Genomic DNA, 20,624 nt, shown 5'->3' with positions numbered 1-20,624 from the left:
GTGATATTTCCCTTCTATTATTATTTCATAGATTTGTTCACACAGTTGGCCTAACCTTATCAAGCCTGAAAAAAGCATCCTCGACGTCACAACGACTGAACAATCAGTTCAGCTACACCCGAATTTATGGCAACACACACGCTTTTAATTTTTCAGCTTTTTCCCGTGCGATCCGCTTATGGAACGCACTGCCAGATACAATTGCATGCCAAACTAAACACACTGCATTTCGCAATCTGCTAACCAATCAATATGCCGTTTCAACCGTCTAAACACGTCATGTCTTTTGTAATTTTCTTGCATTTTTTATACAATGTTAAAGAATTTCAGTGCTCCCCAATTTTTTTTTACAATACTTACTACTGTATAACATGCAAAAACGTTTACTACGTTATTATGCTATTATGTTATTGTATACCATTTATTGTTATTGCTCTACATATTGTATTTGCTAATGTATTCATTTTCCATGTTCTGTGCGTACTCCTTTCATTATGCTGATGTTTATTTGTTTCCCTATTCCATACTAATATGTTACCGTATTTCCCCTCTTACACTATGCCTTCTCGAAGGCCTGTAAGGTACATGTAAATAAATAAAATAAATAAATAAATATCATACGCGACAACTCGCATCGCTCGGTTAGCCTCAATTGCTGCATGAAGTCGCGAGAAGCAACAAAAATGTCCACCGCTACCACCTTGTAGTTGAAGAATAAGTAGTCGTTGGTTGCTCGCAGAAATGTGCAATCTTAAATACCAATTCTTCACTTCGTCACTGCATTCATTTCTCGCATCCGCCTTACTTTCGCCTAGATCTTGCTCTCACTGATAACCTACAAGTATACCTTCGGAAAATTAGAATTTGCTTGTAATATCACATCCCGTCTTCAGTGATGCATTATTCGCCAAATAGTTGTGACTAGACAGCAAAAACCATCGTAACAGTACATGACCATGTGGTTTGTGTACCGCACGATTCATCACTGGACATTAGACGGTCTTAGCACATCTACACAACGACCCACTAACGCAACTGATTTCCCTTCCACACTCGTCTCTTAACAGCGTGAATCAAGTTTCAATATTGTTTGAGCTAACAGTCTGGTCCTATAAATATTTAATAACGAATCTTACATTTACTGCCTTTCTTGTAGTGTTCTATGCTGCACAATGATTTGCTGACAAACACAGCGCTTTCACCGCTTTCACTTTGTGATGGCATCTAGTACACAACCTATATCACCGACAGAAACACTCGTGGTATTAATGGGGATTGCACCTTCAATGTTGGGTCCTAATAACAATGGCATATTGAATACAAAAATGTTTAGAACGAATATGCTTCCTCAGCGCTGCCCGAAATGTGTGTTGTGCATATAGCAAATGCCGCAGAACGCGTCTTATATAAACTATTCTTCCCATTAGAAAAGGCTAGGTAGTGTGCCTTTAGTATTACGATATACATAACTAGCACGCATGGAAATTACGGACATCGAAAAGTGAACATGTAGCGTGACACAAGCTACAAAGAATTTTTTCTCACTAAATGGTTCAGAGAAGACGGAAGCAAAGGCGAACGTATTTGCTTACTTTCTTCCTGTTTTTATCTCCTTAACACTCGCGGCAATCCACCAGCTAACGTGAGTATACATTGCAATTAGTGTGTAGTGGCTTTGCAGTGATGAGGCCACATTCATGTGGAAAGCATAAGTAGAGGTATACTACTCGGAAACTGGGGTGCAGGTTCGCCAGTAGTTACGATACCTAGTGTGTCAGCGATGATTATGTGCTTCCTACAAGGCGGGGTAGTTGAGTCGGGCACAGATTTCAGGCGGGATATTAATCCTACCATCTGACCGTGCGCCATCAGTCCTTTTTTTTGGTGATCACTGACCAATTGTCAAAAAATTCATATTTAGCAGTGGTCAAAATGAATGCTTTAGTGTGTGCCTTGCAATTGTGGAAATAATAGAAATCACTTATGGCAGCACGTAACCTGAGAAGGAGTCTTCAAATTCGCATTTGCTTGGATATACCTGTTCGCGGAATATATGAAGTTTTTCAGAGCTCTTGAAGTGGCTTTTGTAAAACCCACGCACACCCACCCACACACAGAGACTACGCAGACGTCCCTTTTTTGCCCAAGAAATTGTTAAATAGTAAAAATTTCATTCCAGCAGTTCAGCGCTCCTCTGAATGAATTTTCACATTGCCGTGATTTTGGACGAAAAGTGCCCGAGATAAACCTTCCTCATAAAACAAGTGTTAAAGCCGGTGCACCCCTCTCTTTTATCCTTTCCCATCCTGTGAACACTTCGCAAACGCCTGCTACGCCAACCGCAAGCAAGCATAGCTCACCTTCTGCTTGTTGCGCAGTGCGTTGTGCTGGTGCTCAGTGAACTCCCCGATGCAACCTGAACCCCACAATTCGTGACTCATGTGTGTGTAGGTCGCTGCCATGGTGAACACGGGCACGACATACGTTAGCACCAGAAACGCGACGTTGTACCTGCAAGCAGCAATAAAAGCACAGAATTCACTCAGTATACATGCGCACCACATATAACTTCTCAGTCGCCATAGCACTTCTATCGCTGTTAAGAATATGTAGTGAGCTTAGTAATACTGGGATATTAGAGGAATGCGCAAAGTCCATTAAAAAGTGCTGAGCCGAGATTTTATCTGACGCCATTGTATTGAAGGCAATTGTTCTTACACTGAAAAATAAGGCCTTAGGCGATTGAAAAAAAGTAAAACCACATCTATTACATTGCTTCAAAGCAAGGTGATTCTTATTGTAGCAGAATCAAAGACGTTGAGTTGTCACTTGTCTTGTAATTTTATAAATAATATGGAAAAACCTCGAATGGGTACAAAAATGGAAGCAAAAAAGAAGAAAACGCTGTCTCCACTTAGGACTTATTACAGCTGGTAAGAAAATAAAGCAATATACTCACACGCCAATACACTTAAAGCTGTAGCCATGACACAAACTTGGAGAATGTCTTTATAATTTATTTATTTTATGTATTTATGAATACTGTTGGCTGAAGGCAATTACGGGGCGGTTGCAAGACAAAAAATACAAGATAGCACTGCTGCCGCAGTGGAGGACAGACTAAAGGAGACAGATACACATGAAAAGGCACAATACAAGCAAGAAGAAGCAAAGGACAAAATACATCAGAGTGTCATCAGTTTTGCTACAGCCGCTAGATGAAACCGATTTATTACAACAAGAACGTAAGATTTTAATTAGATAAATTTCCATCATTACACTTGTAGCTAAGTATTTCCAGCCGAGGTAAAACGTTTAGTTAGCCCGGTTTCAAATTTACTTACATCTGTGCTGTCAGTAATTCATGAAAGCAGATGAAATAAGTTGAAAGCAAGAGCCACAGTTTCGACAAGTAGACGTGTTTTTTAAGCCAAGACCACGAACGACACAAGCCTTCAAAAAGATAAGCCCACTTGTCTAAGCGTTGGCTCCTGCTCTCATCTTCTTCACAGTTTTGCTTACCGTCTTGAAATTCCATCTCCCGAATTCCCCGTGTTTTCTTTGGACATACAGCTTTAGCAACATAGCTGGCACATCAGTTCTGTGGAATCCCGGAATATTGAGTGTAGTTATTTAAATGGAGAAATTGTCATCCACGGGACCATAGCACGAAGTTACAAAGGAAATTCATTCTGGTTTCCCAGAAAGCAATATAGCTTACAATAATCTGCGAAAACTGAATACGACTTTTTGCACAAAGCCTACAGAGAGTCAGCAATATTTAGATTTTGCTATTCATGTCTCACTGCGCTATAAGCAAGGAATCTTGCCAAGGTGACAAAAAGCATAACAGGAATTTCTAGCGACAAAGGTGATTATTTCCACCATTAAACTAATGCTAGGCGAAGCTAAGTGGAAGAAGTTATTGACAAAGTGCCCTAAATCAGGCCTACGATGACATAGACAGATACTTCAAGCAACGATACGTTTTCAGAGTAGCATATCGCACGATAAATTCAGGATTTGGTCAAGCCGTTAGTATATTAAGCTTGCAAAGCCCGTGTAAGCATGACATATAATGCTACCACATTTCCTTCCATAGACGGTATCGTCTCTAGACATACGGCAGCTTATCTCTGATGTAGAGTCCACAGAAGCTATGTCTCGGGCACTAAGGCCTCTATTACGTAAAACTATTTCAATCTGTTTTATTCCAATCTCCCGCACTCTTAAAAAAAATTTACGCCATTTGGAGTTTATCTTGTTCCACAACAACAATCGTCGTCTATCTTACCCGTATTTCCTTGCTTCAACACTGCGAGCCCGGTATTTCCATGTCACAAACGGCATGCGCATTATTAGCCTGACATAGCATTCTCGCCAAGAAAGTAGCAAGCGCAGAATTTGCAAAAATGGAAACGCAAGCAAAGTAGATGACGATTGTTCTTGTGAGATAAATATACACCCCAAAGGGTGAAACTGCTTTAGGCGCACTGACCACTGACGGAAGCATCGGCCGGTAACCCGCAGCGTTGTTTGAAAGGCCCAATCAAACTCGCTCTTTGTTTATAGGCGGTCATATTTTTCCCCTTTCAAAAGCCAATAGCATCCCGTACATTTAGCAGATTTTTTATCAAAATGGCTGATAAAAGGCGACGAACAAGCGCAAGTGGAGAGGGTCTTGATGTGGCCGAGCCAGCACACCATCATAATCATCATCATAAGCCTGGTTACGACCACCGTAGGGATAAGGCCTCTCCCATACTTCTCCAACAACCCCGGTCATGTACTAATTCTGGCCATGTTGTCCCTGCAAGCTTCTTAATCTCATCCGCCCACCTAACTTTCTGCCGCCCTCTGCTACACTTCCCTTCCCTTGGAATCCATTCTGTAACTCTTAATGACCATCGGTTATCTTCCCTCCTGATTACGTGTCCTGCCCAAGCCCATTTCTTTTTCTTGATTTCAACTAAGATATGACTAACTCGCATTTGTTCCCTCACCCAATCTGCTCTTTTCTTATCCCTTAGCGTTACACCTATCATTCTTCTTTCCATAGCTCATTGCGTCGTCCTCAAGTTAAGTAGAACCCCTTTCGTAAGCCTCCAGGTTTCTGCCCCGTACGTGAGTACTGGTAAGACACAGCTGTTATAAACTTTTCTCTTGAGGGATAGTGGCAACCTGCTGTTCATGATCTGAGAATGCCTGCCAAACGCACCCCAGCCCATTCTTATTCTTCTGATTATTTCAGTCTCATGATACGGATCCGCAGTCAGTTCCTGTCCTAAGTAGATGTTTTCCCTTACCACTTGCAGTGTTTCACTACCTATGCAGCACACCGAACGAAGATAAATGGAATAAAGTGTGTGGTGCCGGCGTCTACCATTGGTCACCTTCCCCTTACTTCGCTTGCGGTGGCTGGTCAAAAATCGCGGCGGCGTACAACGGAAGGTTAAGAATGTCGCTGAAACGGATCATCAGCGAACAAGAGTTGGCAGATTGATGTCGTATACGTGCCGAAAGGACTCAATAACGTTAGAGTGCTGCAAATTATTCCAAGCTCTCCGGCAGGTGCGAATAGCCAGTGCCTGAGCGATCGGCGGGCAGCCATCTTCTTTATGGAACGGGGCAGTCTCCGGCTATTCTGAAATATTTTCAGTTCTGTTCGGCATAATAATACGTTTTTATCGCGTGCGCGTTACCTTGGCGAGGTGCGTTTTGGTGGTTTTGTGACGTCGCGTTTCAGAGAAGCGAAGTGGGCGCAGTCCGAACACGTTTGACCAATATGAAAGGGCAAATGGCGAACAGGGCTCGAATGAGAAATAACTATTCTTCTTTCGTTTTGTCCAATCAGGCTTGATTAGAATGCGCACATCATATCAGACGGGGTGTCCAGAAAACCTTTTGACAAAGCGTGGAGTGATGTTTGCAGAATCGAAAAAAAGTTTTGAATAGCTTTACGTTATAGCACCTCTGTTTTACAAACGGCATTTCGTTATATCAGGGCACAATATTCGCATACGACACATATATTCAATAATGGCCCCTCAGTAGCTAAAAGCTCATCTTGGGGCTTGTTGGTGCTCTCCGCAGGAAAAATTTAGACTTATTGCTTAAAAAGAGCAACACCATCGACGCTGAGCTCTATTCCATCAAAAAAAAAGCACTGAGATACCTATTACCGCATTTCCACAGAATTGGACCATCCTTACAGACTCGAAGTCTGCTTTGGAAAGCAGGCAATTAAAAAAATCAACTCGCACAATCAACTCGTTTTGAAGGACGCCACGTACTTGCACCACTTATCATCTTAGGCTGGTCATCTCGTGACCTTTCAATGGCTCCCATCGCACCGCAGAATATCAGGCAATCGCCGTCGCGCCAAAGGTAATCGTGCCATCAAGAAATCGCAATTGTGTGATGTAGTACTCTACGTCAGACCAGTTATGCATGCATATTTGTTCATACGTGTGTGCGTATTTATTACTAAATTGACGCGTTACTATATTATGGATTGTATAATAATATATTGATATATTGCCCGGTAACCTTCTGTTTCGCAGCAGAACTGATATCATGTAATAACCTTGCTCTAATTTCTTAATTGTTATTTTCTTAACTATATTTCCTTAATTTGTGGAGCCCTTCTTTACTGTGTGTTCCCCCTCCCCCCTCCTATGTAATACCCTTTCACAAATGCCTTTAGGGGTATTCTTAACAGAAACAGCAGAATAAGGGGCTCGTAAGGGCCAGAGCCACAAAAGGCCACGAAATATATTTTTCACAAACACCATGGCATACTCATTGGGAAAGCGATCACAGGAAAAAAGTCTGGTCTTTCTCCCTCGGACACTACGAATTCATATATTTTACTGACACTGAACGTCATTAGAGGCTTCCGAGATGTCTACTACGGAATTAAAGACCAACGGATTGAGACTAAGCGTTCTGTGCACAAACTATACCAACTTCATCAAAGTGCAAGCCCCGTCAGACAACAGCGGCTCTATGGAAACAACCGGAGATATTCTATTGGACTGCATAGCGCACAGTGATGAAAGGGACCTAGAAAAGAGAAGTATGGTAACAATCTCTCAAGGACTTGTGACAGTAAGGGGCTAATTAGGTCCCTGATGAACTCCATTAATGCAGTGTCAAGCACTCGACCTCTTATTTGATTACATGGAAGCAGTTGGCTTCTCTGAAAACTCTGCCTCTTATTCAGACATATGCATCTAATAAAGAGCCAGAGGTGCGGTTACGACGACTCAGACAATCTAATAGGAGCCAAAGCAAAAAAAGTTTTGTTTTTTGCTTTAGCTCCTATTCAATCTCTTTTTCTTATTCGCTCCCCCTCCTTGGTTTTTCGCTCCCTTCTGCCCTGCTTTTGCACAGTAGCATGCATGCAAATACTTATATGCCGGCTAATTATCTGCTTTTAAGTAAAAAGGTAACTCTTTCTCCCTACGTGGACGCGTGAAAATAGGAAAGAAAATCAACGTTACCCAGAAAAGTGCCTAAAACACGTTCCGAGCAGCGTCTAGCCTCCACAGCAATCTTCGTAACAACAACACTGCAACAGGCTCGCAATGTTGTCATACTGCATTGCCATCCAATTTTTAAACCAATCAGCGCTTTAGAAAAGCACCAACAAAGGTACCAATGCGCAGCTATTGTCGCAATAGAAATGTTAAAGATATGTTACTGCATGCAAAAATAAGCCACCAACTTTCCATCCACAAAGCAGCCAATTCTCGCCTCGACTTCTTGGATAGCCAAGAACTTCATATCATAATTTAAGAACACTGCAAGTGATTACGCCGAAGCTCAACAGTTTGACACAATTATCTGTCTGGTTGGCATAATTATCTAAGAATGTACGAACATTTTACCGGAAAAGTGGGTTTCATAAAATTTGGGAGCCAACTCGGCTTGTTCCTCAGCGGTTCACAATATATGCTGGTGGGGTGGGCAGCTTCTAAAAGTCCTTCATAATATTGCTTTGTTTAGAGAGAAGCTTTCTCTGCCTTCATATCTGCTACTAGCTACTGCTGCGATGGGCCGTATCTGGATGGGTATACGACAAAGAGACATACGAAGATGCTGTATTGCAAGATTGGCTTATGTGCCGAGCATAGTGCGAACCGGCGCCGGATACAGAGCAAATCAAGGCAGCCCGTGGTAGCAGGTGCGCGTACGTAAACACCGACGTAAGCTCTGACACCAACACAGCGTCAACCACCTGTCATTATAGTAAATTCATCGCCTTCACTCCGTTGTGGTCATTCTTTCTTTGTTATGCCGTCGTAATCTTTCGAAAGTCTTCATTTTGCCGCCATCAGTGCATTGTCATTTAATCGCCATCCTGCCCCTGTAGTAACGCCGCCATAATAATTCCATCGTCATCACTCCATTCCTAGCCTACCACGATCGGCACGCTGGCGAATTCATCCCATCGTCGCCATGTAGCTCCTGTCAAGGCATGGTCGTCATCGCCTCGTCGTCATACAGACGTCGCTATGCAATCATATTCACGCTATTGGCGAGATGCCGGCGTGGTCGTTTCATCATCGTCATTCCTACTTTGTCCGAATGAGCCCTGACTTATTCGTCATACAATCATCGCCATCCCATTGTTGTCATGTCATCATCACGCCATCGTCGTCATCTCGTTGACGTTGTGTCGTTGCCGGCACGGAGTGGTCGCCATTCCATTGTCGTCAGGCCACCACCAGCATAGAGTTTCTCACTACAACACCTAGAGGGTAATCTGACGCCACCGTCTACGGGAGTTTCTTAAGGGGGCACCGTGCAGTCATGGGAATGACGGTATATGTGTCTGCGAGGCTCGTGTTGGCTGGTGTTGTAAGAGGCTTCGTCTAAAACGTGGATATGGCTATGCAAATAACGCGTTCTCAAACTAAAATCTTCATAAAATGTTTCGATTCATGCATATTACATCTTTACTCACCCACGATGCATGACCAAGCGAAGAAAAGCAAGAACAGACGGCCAACTGTTTCAAAGCTAGCGCGAACCTTGTCGTCTGTCCTCCAACTTTAGCGGCCCGCTGATACGTTTTACGTAACATGTAGTCGTACACACAATAACAAGTTCTCATAGTTAAACAAAACATGTTTTCGGGTAATAATAAAGCTAAAACAGCTTTTCATGCGCTGTTCTAGTAGAAAATGAATCATTGTGACAGACGGAACGGTATTTGCCAAGCACGTCTTCAAGGTGTCCTGTCTCTACGAGAACGATGCCAAACCGAATCCACAATATGACATTCCCATGCATACGAAAGCGCAGCAGCGCCAGATTTCCCTCTAGGTAATGTAGTGAGACACTCTATGACCACCGGTATGGCTTTGTCGATGTAACATCGTCATCATTTGAAAATTGTCATCCCATTGTCGTCATGCCGTCGTCCCTATTCAGACTTGGTCTATAAATGTTCATCATCCGCTCTTCATGGGCGTCTTGCGCTGGAGTTTGAGGTATAGTAGCGGCGCCTGGTGGCGGCGCGGGAAACGACATCTGGGTCGTACCAGCTTGGGTCGTATTGAGCGCTGGCTGTGGCGAAGCACGTTTCTAGGCCGAGTTTTGCGTCGATTCGCACTTTTTTCTGCTATGTTGCGAGTGCGAAAAGGCTCGTGACTTCTCACAGACCATGCCGACCACGCTGCGAGCTCGCCGCAGCCTATAGTTTAACGAAAACGGGCTCTCCGTGTGCCGTGGGACGCAATGCTGGGAGCAGACGGAATCGGTGGCGCCGATCCGGAGAGACCTAGCCCAGCCTCGAGAAAGCGTCACCGTCATTACTTCTGTGTCGTGGGCTGCCATGAACAAGAAGGTCTGAATCCCAACATCATATCCTGCCGTTTTCCTTCAAGGCCTCACGAAGTGGAGCGTCGGGCGCGCTGCATAGCTGCAGTTCGTCGCGCTGAGTAAGCGAAACTTCGCGCCATGCTGACTGCTTCGCCTGTCTTCAAGCTTGCTTGATTATCTGCGTTCTAATGTTCGGTCTTTTGCACCAACAGTCCCGACAGCAGACCGACATAAATTCACGATTCGAGTCCCGGCCACAGCGACAATTAACAATTCGACCGATGCGAAGTGGTGAAGTGACCAGGTGTGTGGCAATGAGCACAAATGGTCGGGCTCATTCGATGACAATTCACTACTCCACTACGAGCAGCACAGGTTAAGAGAGTTACATGCGCTCATCCTTGATCTCAAGCCAGCACGTTGAGGCAACGCAGCAAGGCAGTATTGATTGCAGCACATCGATTTTCGAGCGCTTTCATTAAAACCTACATCAAGCGAGCGGCGTACGAGCTCGCGCTACAGCGCGATTCGCACGTGCGTGCGAGCTCATATGCATTGCATCAGTTATTACCAGTTACTAAAAAGGACAGATGGCCGCTACTACAACGCAGGCATAACTACTTGTTTAGCGGCATGCAGTCAACAAAAATTGCAGGAGGCCCGCCGTTTCGCGGCATGTCGAAAGACCGCTGCCGTCGCGGCGCGTACGATCGTGCGCTCGAGTAGTTCGTACATCGCGGCGCGTACCGTCGTGTGCTCGAGCAGTTCCGTACACATGTCTGCTTATCGCCGCAGTGGATTCATTTATAGCAAGCATTTCCTCGCGTTTGTGCGCCTGAATCTAGCAGCTAGCGTGCAAACCTTACCTGAAGTTCCACTTCATACGCGACTCGCTTCACTTGCGATTGACACGGTGCTAAAACTTCGCCGCCCAATTCTTGAACGGCGTACACGTATTCGGCACTGCATAATTTCTTGCCTTTACGCAGCGTGCCACCCCTGAAAAAATCTTCGGCGCCCGATATTCGCTGCAGGCCGTGAAACAACACAACCGAAAGTGGCGGGTCCATAGTGCAAACGTGCTTTCCGAAGCAGACGACCGAGCTTGGTACGACCCATTTTAGCGCAGAGGGCGCTTTTTAGCACCTTTTTCGCAGCGCCCCCTGGGCAATGCAAGAGCCCCATTCCACCATGCCTTCAGTGCGGCTTCGTCATACAGTTGTCATGCCGCATTGGCCGTTCAACCACCGGCATTCTCGCATAGCAATTGGAGTGTCGTGATGGTATCCTCATCATTCCACGGGGATAACTAGGTTGTGGTCATGTAGCCGCCGTCGTAAAATTGCTGTCATATTAACGCGATAGCGATTAAGAATCCGCGTCGCAGAAAGTCCGGCGTCCCGGTTGGTGTCGAGCGTGGGACGTCATTCCGTCAAAACGATTTTTGAACCACCCGTACCCAGGCCATCCAGGTGACGCAAGGAATTTACTGAACAAATTGAATTTCTCAAGCTAAAATACGTGGAAAAATTGTAAACTAGGACATACACACAACCTACTGAAACCATGGCTGTTGGATTGTAATTTGAATAAAAAAACTCAAGGAAACCCCTTTCCATCACTTCTACAATTCACAGACAGGCCACGGCGTCTGCCATTTGCGCTTGCCGGCGTGTGGGTGCCTTGGGGGCCACGGAGCGGCGCGCCCGTTTCCTTGCAATACCTCCAACTGGGCCTCGCCTCCGCCGCATCGCAACCCAAGCAAGAGGCCGCGTTTCTACCAGAAAGCCTGTCTGTGCGCATAGCGTTCGCGGCCAGTGTTTCCCGGTATACATTAGGGTTACACACGCTCCAGTAGCCAGGAAGCGTGAGAAGCAGTCATGGACCTCTAAATGCTACCACGTTCCACTATTAAAGGCGAACCTTAAGCATCCTCCATATTTTTGTTCTCGTCATGCCGTCACCGACACCCCGTCATCGTCATCCCAGCATTATCACCCTAAGAATTGTCATTCCGTCATCGCCATGCTACCGTCCTCTAGCCATCCTCATTTCTTGCTTACTTAATATTCGTCGTTCTGACGCCGTCCCACAGTCGCCATCACGCCTTCATTATCATTATATATAGTCGTTATCTGGTCGTCATGCCGTCGTAGTTTTTTCGCCGTCGTCATGGCATCGTGGTCATGCATGCACTATGATCGTTCGATCGTCATCCGTTTGTCGTCATGCAGTCGTCATTACAGAGTCGTTGGGGTATCGTCGTCCTCATACCTTCCTTGTCATACTTCGGATGCGCATGTTTGAGCGCCACAACATTAAGTCGAGCTAGACATTTCTCGATAACAATGGGTCCAACTTTCTCGTGTGCGCAATACTTGCGATGGATTGTTAAACAAAAAAAGCTTTCTTCGTATACATCAATGAAAGCGTCGTTTAAAGTTGCGCACACAGTACAATGAACCTGCAAGTTTTTTTCTCCCCCTAATAAAAGGACATTTTGGAGCTGCACTCGACCACGATCCATTGTTAAACCCTGACGAAGGAGCGCAGTTTATTTATTTATTTATTTATTTATTTATTATTACCCTCAGGGCTTACAAGAAGCATTATAGAGGGGAGGGGCATTAGAATATCAGTACATATAAAATATATACAAGAAGAAGTGAAGAACAGTTATACCGCAAATAATATACAGCAACAAATACAATAGCGCAACAATAAAGCAACAATAATAACAATAAAGCAACAAACAAGCAAATAAGCAACAATAAAGCACAAAAGTAACAAGGCAAAAATAAACACTTAAAAATCAAGTAACAAGAATATCAAAAACGAAAACATGGAATAATAGCAATGAAAGAAAACGATAGCAATAGGTGACAACGTGATAGTGACGCAGTTTTGAAGTAGGCTTATAATTCGTTTGACAGTGCTCTGCGAAAACGGTCTGTATCAGTGATAGCAACTAGTGACGCAGGCAGGTGGTTCCACTCAAGACACGTTCTCGGCCAGAATGACTGTGTGTAGGTGACTGTGCGCTGCGCAGGTACATGAACTTTGAAGCGATGATCGATACGTGCGGAGACATAAGATGCTGGTGTAATGTATCGGGACTTGAGCTCATGGTTATGATAGTAAATTTTATGAAAGAGCGAAAGACGAGATAATTTTCTTCGGGAAGAGAGAAGGGGAATGCCAAGAGCAAGTTTCATGTTAGTAACGCTAGAAGTACGGTGATAATTGTTAAGAATGAAACGGACCGATCGATTTTGGACACTTTCAAGGATATTTATTAGAGTAGCATGCCCAGGGTCCCATATCGAGCATGCGTATTCGAGGTTAGGCCTGACATAAGTGACGTAGAGTTGTTGTTTTAGTTTCGGTGGAGCTAAAGAAAAGTTACGTCTGAGATAGCCTAGCATGCGGTTGGCTTTCGACGTGATGTAGTCGATGTGTCTTTTCCATGAAAGATTGTTAGCAATATACACACCGAGATATTTGTAAAAAAGTACTGGGTCAAGGGGAGTATCATTAAGTATGTAGGCGGGGCAGGCTGACTGGTTACGGGAAATTCTCATTGTTTTGCATTTAGAAGTGTTTAGTTCCATTAGCCAAAGCTTGCACCATGCTGCAGTGTTACTGAGATCATCCTGGAGTGTTAAAGTATCGTTAGTGCTTTCAATCTTGCGGTATATAACACAGTCGTCAGCAAATAGACAAATGGAACTTGAAATTTGGTTAGGAAGATCATTGATATAAATTAAGAAAAGTAAGGGTGCCAAAACAGAGCCTTGAGGTACCCCTGAACCGACCGGAACTTCAGGAGAATCATTATCATTAATGCTTACATATTGTGTACGGTTAGAAAGAAACTCTCGAATCCAGTTGAAGACCAGGGGATCAATATTTAGCTGGCCGAGTTTTAGTAGGAGTAAGTGGTGGTTAACTCTGTCGAAGGCTTTTGCAAAATCTAAAAATATACAGTCTACTATAAAGCCAGCGTCTAGGAAAGTATGGAGATCGCTACAAAATGTTAATAACTGCGTTTCACATGAGAAGGACTTACGGAACCCATGTTGACTGTTATGAAAAAACTGGTTTGATTCCAAAAAGTTGACAAGATGAGAGAAAATTATATGTTCAAATATTTTTCACGGTACTGATGTCAAGGAAATAGGTCTGTAGTTGTATGGGTTATGGGTGTCGCCTGACTTGTGAAGTGGAATCACCTTTCCTTTTTTCCAGTCTCTGGGCAAAGAGCTATTGTTCAGAGATTTTGTAAAAATCAAGTTTAATATAATGGAACTATATTCGGCAGTACCTTGCAAGAATTTGGACGTAATGCTATCAATACCGCACGAAGAGGATCTTTTTAGTTTGTTAATAATAGAGCGGATACCAGATGAGTCGAGTAAAATCGGTTCCATTGGAAAGAAACTAGGTGCTATGAATGGTGGAGAGCTGCCTGAATGAGTGGGGCAAAATGAATGGGTGAAGGCGATGTTCAGTGTAGATGCGCAATAACGGCTTGGGATTATCTCACCTAATTCATTAGTAAGGGTTATACCTTGACTATCGCGGTTTTTCACGACGTTCCAAAAGCGTCTCGGATTCGTTCTGAGTAATGATGGAAGCGTGGTGTTATAGAAATTAAATTTAGTTTCTTTTAAAGCATTGGAGTAGAGTTTTGCTGCGACGGCATAAGCGGACCACTTGTCAGTAGTTGACGATTGTTTTGCAGCATGGAAAAGTCTGCCTTTTTTGTTAGATAGTCGGTTAAGGTGTCTGGTGTACCACGGTGCGTTAGATGATTGATAAACCTTTCTTAAGGGAATGTATTTGTTTATTAGATGCATTGCTTTACATTTAAATGATGCCCACAATTCTTCGACTGATGCGTCAGTGTAAGATATACAAAAACTGTCGAGGAAGGAAGAAAGATTGGTGTTAATGGCGTCAAAGTTAGCTTTATTATAATTGGATTGGAAAAACTTTTATTAAAGTCCTGCAGGACGCACGTCAGCGCGCAGTGGGCGTCTCCCACGCAGGGACCGACAGGGAATACCTGGCGGCCGCTGCGCGAGCCTGCTGGACGGCCCATTGCTGGTCTTGTAGGAGCGGGCTTCTTAGGGTCTTCTCCCACTTGTCGGAGGTAGAGTCGGGCGGAGCGTTTCTACACTCCCAGAGCACATGTGCGAGTGTCGCCGTGACCCCGCACGAGGGGCACGCATCGTCTGGGTAGACGTCCGGGTAGATTATGTGTAAGGTGGCCGGGTTTGGATAGGTATAATAAGCGTAGCGTTAGCGCCTGCGGCCTGTTTAGTTTGGGGTGCGGGGGCGGAAAGAGTCGTCGTCCCAAGGAAAAGTGTTTGGTTATTTCATTGTATGTTATTGGGGCATCCCTGTTCGCCTCCAACTCATCGAGACGTAGTTGCCCGGGCGTGACGGCGCGGTCTCTGATAAGTTTAAAGCGCTTGTTCCTTTTAGCAGTTGGTACAGAGACAGAAAAATGTATCACGTCGTGATCACTGAGCCCTGGCAGGTGAGTTATTGTTGATACAATTTCAGGAGATGACGTTAGTATCAAATCTAGTAAGGATGATGTCGTAGAAGTAACACGTGTAGCAAGGCGGACTAGTTGCGATAAGCTGAAATCCAAGCATGTGGCTAGGAAGCTACTAGTTTCGGCGGAAGCAGGTTCTGCAAGCGGACATAAATGAGACCATTGGATTGATGGAAAATTAAAATCACCTAGAAGAAAAACTGGTATACCGGGAAATCTGGCTGAAATCTGGCTTAGACAATCATGAATTGCCTCGAAAAAAGAGCTGTTGGAGTTAGGCGGGCGGTAACAAATTCCAAAAAGCATTTTTCTAAAAGCAATGGTTATACAACACCACACTATTTCTAAATTACATGGAATGTTCAAAAGAGTTCATTCAAAACATTCATTCACGGCAATGAGGACACCGCCACCCGTTCTCTCAGCGCGGTCACGACGATATACGGTGAATCTTTTCGCGCACTGAAAAAGTTCACGGGTTGAAATTTTGTCAGATAGCCAAGTTTCAGTCAGCAATATTATATCAGCATCTGTATCATTAATTAAGGCGCTTAGATTGTCTCTTTTCGGGATAAGACTGCGAATATTTGTAGAAAGCACGGAAAGCACTGACGGGGTACCGCCACACCTCGCACTGTCCTAGCTAGCAGCAGAGTAGGCACGGCCTGAGCGGGTCGCCCTCGGGGAAAGGGCATCGGTACTTGGCGAAGTGGTGTTGGAAGGTGCCTCGCAGACGGAATTCTCGGAAGCATCATAAATGTAACATTTTTTGTTTGCATATAGCCGTTTGTACCGCAGCTTAAAAGGCGTTTTTAGACCCAGGCCGAATTCCACCAGTTTTTTACGAGCATGGCGAGTTGGTGCGGAGAAATCTTCAGTAATGCTGATGCCGGTACCCCGCAAGGCAGACCGCTTAGATAATAAGAGTTCTTTTGATTTGAAGCAAGAAAATATAACAATGAGTGGTCGATCTTTGCCTGTCACATATCTGCCTATTCTGTGCGCACGTGCTATGTCTTTAGGTGACATGTGAATGTCCAGCCTGTCACGGGCCATAGCAATAACTTTTTCTTCAGACTGGCGGGCGTTCTCTTCTGAAGTGTCCGATATGCCGTGAAACAGTAGGTTGTCCCGTCGAGACCTATCTTCGGCTTCGTCAAGGCGGGCTCGTAGCTCAACCGCCTCTTGTTCCACGCGGTTTAGCGATTGACGTGTCTTAGATAGTTCTTGCTGCAGATTTGGAAGATCGTTAATCCTATTTTCTACAGTTTGCAACCGCGCGGTAATGTCGGTTACAATAGCAGAAACCGTCTCATGGAAATCTTAAGAGTTGGCTCCGCAACGTCAGATTTTACAAAATTAATTTCATGGTTGAAGGTTCTCCTAAATTCGTCAGTGGTAATGAGCAAGAACGTAACTCCCGCTATATCTGCGCTAGTTCTAAGGTAATGTTTATGCTGGGACATTGAATGACTGAATCCTGGGTAGTTACGGGCCAAAAATACTATTTCATTATGAGGCACGCCATAGTGAGGGACTCCGTATTAATTATGACCACATGGGGATCTTTGGCGCGCCCCCAATGCACGGAACACGGGTGTTTTTGCATTTCGCTGCCATAGAAATGCAGCCGCCGCAGCCTGGATTTCATTCCTCGACCTCATGCTTAGCAGCGCAACACCATAGCCGCTAAGCCACTGCTGCGGATGCATGCGAGCTCCTACTGCCGTAAATAATACATCGGTGAAACAGAACAGCCAATAAAATTTAGTGGAAACAAAGATTGCTGCTCGGCTACTTGGTTCATGGTACATAACGAAATTTAAAGAGTGTAAGTTCAAGAAAAGCATTTGGCTGAATTGTACATCGTACGACCACAGCCAAAAATTTACTAAAGCAATCGCTGAACAGTTTAACCCTCTAGGACGCAGCTTCAAAAACTCTAACTGGTTAAACTTCATATAGATATACAAAATACACACTGTCGTATGCCATCCACAACTTCGAAATACTGCAGCCAATAGAGATAAATAAACGTTTCCAAGAGAGCACACGAATACCTTCATTGTGCTATTTATACGAATATAAGCAACAGCATTTACCATGATGTGCTTTTACATCCAATCGCCATCCTCATCGATCATCGGGCCACAATGCTCTGAAGGCACTTTTCTGTTTCTTAGGGGTGACTAGCCTGTGTGAACACGTTTGACTTAGCGTGCCCTTCGCACGCGTGCGTGGGCACACCGCGTCTTTGCCCTCTCAATCTCTGTCCTTCTGATATTTCTATTCCCCTTTTGCCATCTCCTAGCGTAGGGTAGCCAGGCACATTTCTCGTTACCATCCTTGCCTTCTTCCCTTCTTTCCTCCTCCGCCCCCTCACACTTCATGAGAACACTGCTAACGTACACCTCGCCCCAAATAATATTTGTTTTTCTCGCAATAATTTTTTTACAATTTTTTTCGTAGGACGTACTGGCAAACTAGTTGGTTCATTGCTTTAGATGTTTCTTTCAACTGCGCGAAAAATCGAGGAAACAACTGCGCTCGTCGTGTGGTGAGTGTTTCTTGTATCCACGACAGCTGTCTCTAGAGCCAATGTTTGGAATCGCATATGAATCGGCATATGAATCGGCACCCGACTTAACTTCCAAAGGAGTCATCAGGGGTATACCTCTCGAAGATTCACACCGGGACATCACCGTCCAGGTCGTTACCCCGAAGAATCCTACGGCAATCACTGCGAAACTTGCTCAGCAATACCACCACGGTCATCGTGCTGTTTTCCGGACTGAAAGTTCCCTCCTTCTTCCGCTACGGAGGCGCTCTCATCAGGTACGCGTTGTACAGAAAACAACTTGACCTGTTATTCCAATGCGGCAGACTGGCCCACCGCATGGACGTGTGCCCCAGTTCGCAGGACCGCATCTGTAGAGGCTGCGGCACGGCCAACCCAGGTCTCGACCAGCAGTGCAACCTCCTTTGCCAACTTTGCGCGGGTGAGCACTTAACGGCCGATAAGAATTGCAAGGCTCGCTTCAAGACGCCATATATAGTCAACAGACGACGTTGGGAAAGACAACGACAACAGGAAGAATTTCTAGCATGGGAGGCGACGAGGGAATCAGTTGTACGCCCTTCCCGAGAGACCAGGCCCCGTTCACGCTCGAGGCCCCGCTCGCGAACCAGAAAGTCCAGATCACGGAGCCGCACACCCGGACCGGCCCGGACCAGATCCAGGAGCCGTACGCGTTCGCGTTCCCGCCGCAGCGGAGGCGGCCCGGCGGTAGAAGAGGCCATCAACAAGGTGAGCTGGGCATACGCGGTCAAAGGCTCGTCGTGCCGCGGCGGAACTGAGGAGACTGCAGCTTCTAAAGAAATAGCAGAAATGAGACGGGAAAATGCGCAGTTGAGAAAATTATTCTCACTCCTCAGGAGAGAAATCCAGGAACTTAAGAATAGTCGAAGGCTGGAGATATCTCCCCGTCTGAGTACTTGTAGCTCAGGTGCAGCTGCCATAACTCCTAATAATAGCAAGGAGGAGGACGACAACCCTCCGCCACCTAAGAGAAAGGCTCCAGCCGTTAGCAGCCAAACTGGGTCACAACTGGCAGACCTAGGGCAGAAATTCACAGAAATGCAAAATGTATTGAAAGAACAAGCGGAAGCCGTCGGCAACCTCACGGTGGCGGTCTCGACCGTAATGGCGAGACTTGACAAATTCGAAAGCAACGTTGCCAACCTAAGTCTTAGAGTAGCCGAGCTGCAGCCAGTTACCACCGCAGGGGCCCCCATAACTGTGGTCGCATCTAATCAATTCCACGACACCCCTGTAAACACCGCAGGAGCATCTGGGGTCGTTCAGACCTCCACCCCACGACCAGACCAAAATAGGCAAGCACGGTAAAAGAGGCGCGCTGACGATATGGCAGTGGAATTGCAGGAGTTACGCCGCAAAAAAGCGGTCCTGCAACAGCACCTTAAAAACAAATCGAAACCCGATTTAATAATGCTACAAGAGACACACGTATTAGCAAAACTACCCGGTTACCAAGCCATCGGTCCCACATCCGGGGAGAACCAAGCGGTAACTACTTTCGTCAGGAAAGGCTTAGTGGTCGTTCGTCACGACATTAAGGTAGCCCAGATTGAACACGTATTCATATAAATTATAACTAAAAGCAAGAGCCAATGCAGCACGTTTATTCGCAATCTATACAGCAAGCCAGCGCACATACGACAGCGCTTTCTAACCCTCTTTAGGAAGGCCACCGACATTGCGGGCTCCCATCCCGTAATAATCACGGGTGATTTTAACGCCCCGCACGGAGCGTGGGGCTATGCCTATACGAGAGCCAAAGGCAAGGCTTTATGGCAGGATATACAGGAAACATGCCTGACCCTCATCACCGGCCCCAGCTCCCCCACCAGAGTGGGAACAGTGCTGCCAAGAGACACCACGCCCGATCTAACATTAGTGAAGAACGCAAGAGGAGCGAGTTGGAATAACACATTCGATGACCTTGGTAGTGATCACAGAATTTTCGAAACGAAATTATTGGAGAATTTAAAGGTCGAACCCAACAAAGCCTTCAAATGGACGGACTGGGACCAGTTCCGCAAGAATCGAGCCGGAATGACGCACGCGCCCATCGCAGACATTCAACAATGGGCCGAACAAGTGATGGCTGACGTCAATCAAGTAACAAAGACGGTGACGCCAGAACTTCCCGTCGAGAAGATCGACGGCCGCCTGGTGCACATGTGGAAGGCCAAACGATCGCTTCAAGCCAGGTGGCAGAAACAAAGACACAATAGGAAGTTGAGGAAACGCATAGCGTTACTCAACAAACAAATAGAAGAACACTGCAAAACTCTTAGTGAACAACAATGGGATGAGATCTGAAACGAGATGGATGGGCGGATCGGCACCGGACACACATGGCGCCTGCTCTGACACCTGCTAGACCCGACCAAGACCAAGGCAACACATAGGGAAACCATGCGCAAGCTAATACACACACACACCAAGGGCGAGGAAGAAATCCTTTCCGAATTCTGCGACAGATACGCCCCGCACAGCCCGACTATTCAACACGGGTAATAAACGGGAAATCCCAATTTCTCTCTGGACAGAGACTTTGGCGAGGCGGAAATCTGGGCCGCTTTGCAAAAGCTCAACACCAAGTCGGCCCCGGGACCGGACGGCTTAACTAATAAGACACTT

The 20,624-nt window shown here is 45.5% G+C and overlaps 1 protein-coding gene across 1 annotated transcript in view; it reads right to left on the bottom strand.

The window, feature by feature from the left end:
* LOC139052513 (tachykinin-like peptides receptor 86C) overlaps nucleotides 1–20,624 on the bottom strand; it is a 331,385-nt gene that overhangs the window by 153,429 nt on the left and 157,332 nt on the right. Inside the window, exon 3 of the mRNA XM_070529630.1 lies at nucleotides 2,361–2,511. Coding sequence (XP_070385731.1) covers nucleotides 2,361–2,511 — 151 coding nt within the window. The remainder of the gene's footprint in view (nucleotides 1–2,360; nucleotides 2,512–20,624) is intronic.

The sequence above is a fragment of the Dermacentor albipictus genome, unplaced genomic scaffold, assembly GCF_038994185.2.
Source record: "Dermacentor albipictus isolate Rhodes 1998 colony unplaced genomic scaffold, USDA_Dalb.pri_finalv2 scaffold_26, whole genome shotgun sequence".
NCBI classification, from domain to species: Eukaryota; Metazoa; Arthropoda; class Arachnida; order Ixodida; family Ixodidae; genus Dermacentor; species Dermacentor albipictus.
This window is presented reverse-complemented; position numbering and strand designations above follow the sequence as displayed.